This window comes from Sinocyclocheilus rhinocerous, unplaced genomic scaffold (genome assembly GCF_001515625.1).
Source record: "Sinocyclocheilus rhinocerous isolate Xijiao unplaced genomic scaffold, SAMN03320098_v1.1 scaffold737, whole genome shotgun sequence".
NCBI lineage: Eukaryota > Metazoa > Chordata > Actinopteri > Cypriniformes > Cyprinidae > Sinocyclocheilus > Sinocyclocheilus rhinocerous.
The window spans coordinates 82,275-84,313 of record NW_015632805.1 but is presented as its reverse complement, the minus strand read 5'-3'; the positions used below and the strand labels follow the sequence as shown (position 1 = coordinate 84,313).

Below are 2,039 nucleotides of genomic sequence, written 5' to 3'. Positions count from 1 at the left end.
CACACACACTCACTCACACAGACACACACTCACTCACACACTCACTCACACAGACACACTCACACACACTCACTCACTCACACAGACACACTCACACAGACACACACACACACTCACTCACACACACTCACTCACACACACACACACACTGACTGATCACCTGCAGTGATGCTTCCTCGCCGCCAGCCAGAACGTCCTCTCGCACTCATAGCAGCGAGACGCCGCGTGACCCGAGAACCACTGCGTCACATGACCACAAACACAACAAGCATTAGAAAAATGAACCACATCAGGTCACGTTCACACTAGGCTTGCTGTGATAGTCAGTGTTGACGGTGTTAATCACGTGAGAAAGCGTGTGCAATATGTGCTAAGGTGTGCAATATTATTTTCAGGGAAAGTAGTTCCAGGCAGCTCTTGACTGCATTACATGTTCATATCACTTCACCAAATGATTTGAGTTATTTCAAAGGTCCTTACAGCCTAAAACAGCAAAAGAACCAAAACCCACAACGACACCGGCCAAACAAATAAATATAGTAAATAGTGGGATAAAAACCACAGATCATTTCCATGTTTTTTATTATGTACGGAAAGCACAAACTCTTATTTTTCCCGCTCTCTCTTCCACACAGACGCACATACAGTTTGCACACACATTAACATGCGCGCTAATGTTGTTAGCTAGTTTAACAACTTAAAAACTACATGATTTCTCACAAGCGAGGTAACAACAACGCCGCTGTTCGTGAAGAAAATTAACTTAAAGTTTCACTATTACTAGAGACATTGTAGCCGAACACTTTAGAGAGACGCACAGACTCACAGAGGTAATCTCTCTCTCTCTAATAACTAAGTTAATAGCTGCATTAGTCTGCTATCAACGGCTCAAGCCTAGGTCTAAAATTACGTTTTTTTTAGCAACGGAGGCGTTGGATGAGATGCGTAATAAATTAGTCCTACTCACAATAGCGTTTTAAGTACAAAAACCGGACAACTGCCTTGAAATATATAATCTGATCGATGTCTTGAGGTGTGGCAAACGTAGTAGAAGCGGAATAATTGATACAGTTTGCACACACATTAACATGCGCGCTAATGTTGTTAGCTAGTTTAACAACTTAAAAACTACATGATTTCTCACAAGCGAGGTAACAACAACGCCGCTGTTCGTGAAGAAAATTAACTTAAAGTTTCACTATTACTAGAGACATTGTAGCCGAACACTTTAGAGAGACGCACAGACTCACAGAGGTAATCTCTCTCTCTCTAATAACTAAGTTAATAGCTGCATTAGTCTGCTATCAACGGCTCAAGCCTAGGTCTAAAATTACGTTTTTTTTAGCAACGGAGGCGTTGGATGAGATGCGTAATAAATTAGTCCTACTCACAATAGCGTTTTAAGTACAAAAACCGGACAACTGCCTTGAAATATATAATCTGATCGATGTCTTGAGGTGTGGCAAACGTAGTAGAAGCGGAATAATTGACTTCGGTCCGTTGAAGTATTAGAAAATAATGCACACCCGAGGTGGTGCGGTGTAACTCCGCTTCGCATCGTGGCCACATCACCACCTCGAGTGTGCATTATTTTCTAAGAATTTGACGGATCGAAGTCAATTATTCCTTACTTCATATCAGGCCTACAGCATGGTGTATTTTTATTCGTTTTGTTAAATAAATTAAACATTCTATGTTTAATATAAGTGAGTTTGTCATTGTATTGTTTTGTTGTTTTCCACTCAATCAATTGACGCTGAATTGACGCCAATTCGAAAGTGAAAGTAAAATGCGCACGGGCATTTACAAGCGAAGAAAAGGGAGGGAAAGAGGGAAAACGCTAACGAACTAACCCCACAAACACCCACCAAAACGAAAGTAACGTTAATCCTCTGCGTCTTCAGCGGCTCAGATGTCGGGAGTAAATGACGACTGCTATGTTCATTATTACATCCAGCAACAAAACACCTCAATGTGTGAGATGTTCTTGTCTTCCCCTGCACAATGGTGGACTGATGACAGCTCACTCAGGGCGGGTC

The 2,039-nt window shown here is 41.7% G+C and overlaps 1 protein-coding gene across 1 annotated transcript in view; it reads right to left on the bottom strand.

Moving 5' to 3' along the window:
* Positions 1-2,039, bottom strand: part of LOC107743064 (myotubularin-related protein 3) — a 47,978-nt gene that overhangs the window by 20,119 nt on the left and 25,820 nt on the right. The window contains exon 18 of the mRNA XM_016556168.1: positions 161-240. Within this exon, the coding sequence (XP_016411654.1) occupies positions 161-240 (80 nt within the window). The remainder of the gene's footprint in view (positions 1-160; positions 241-2,039) is intronic.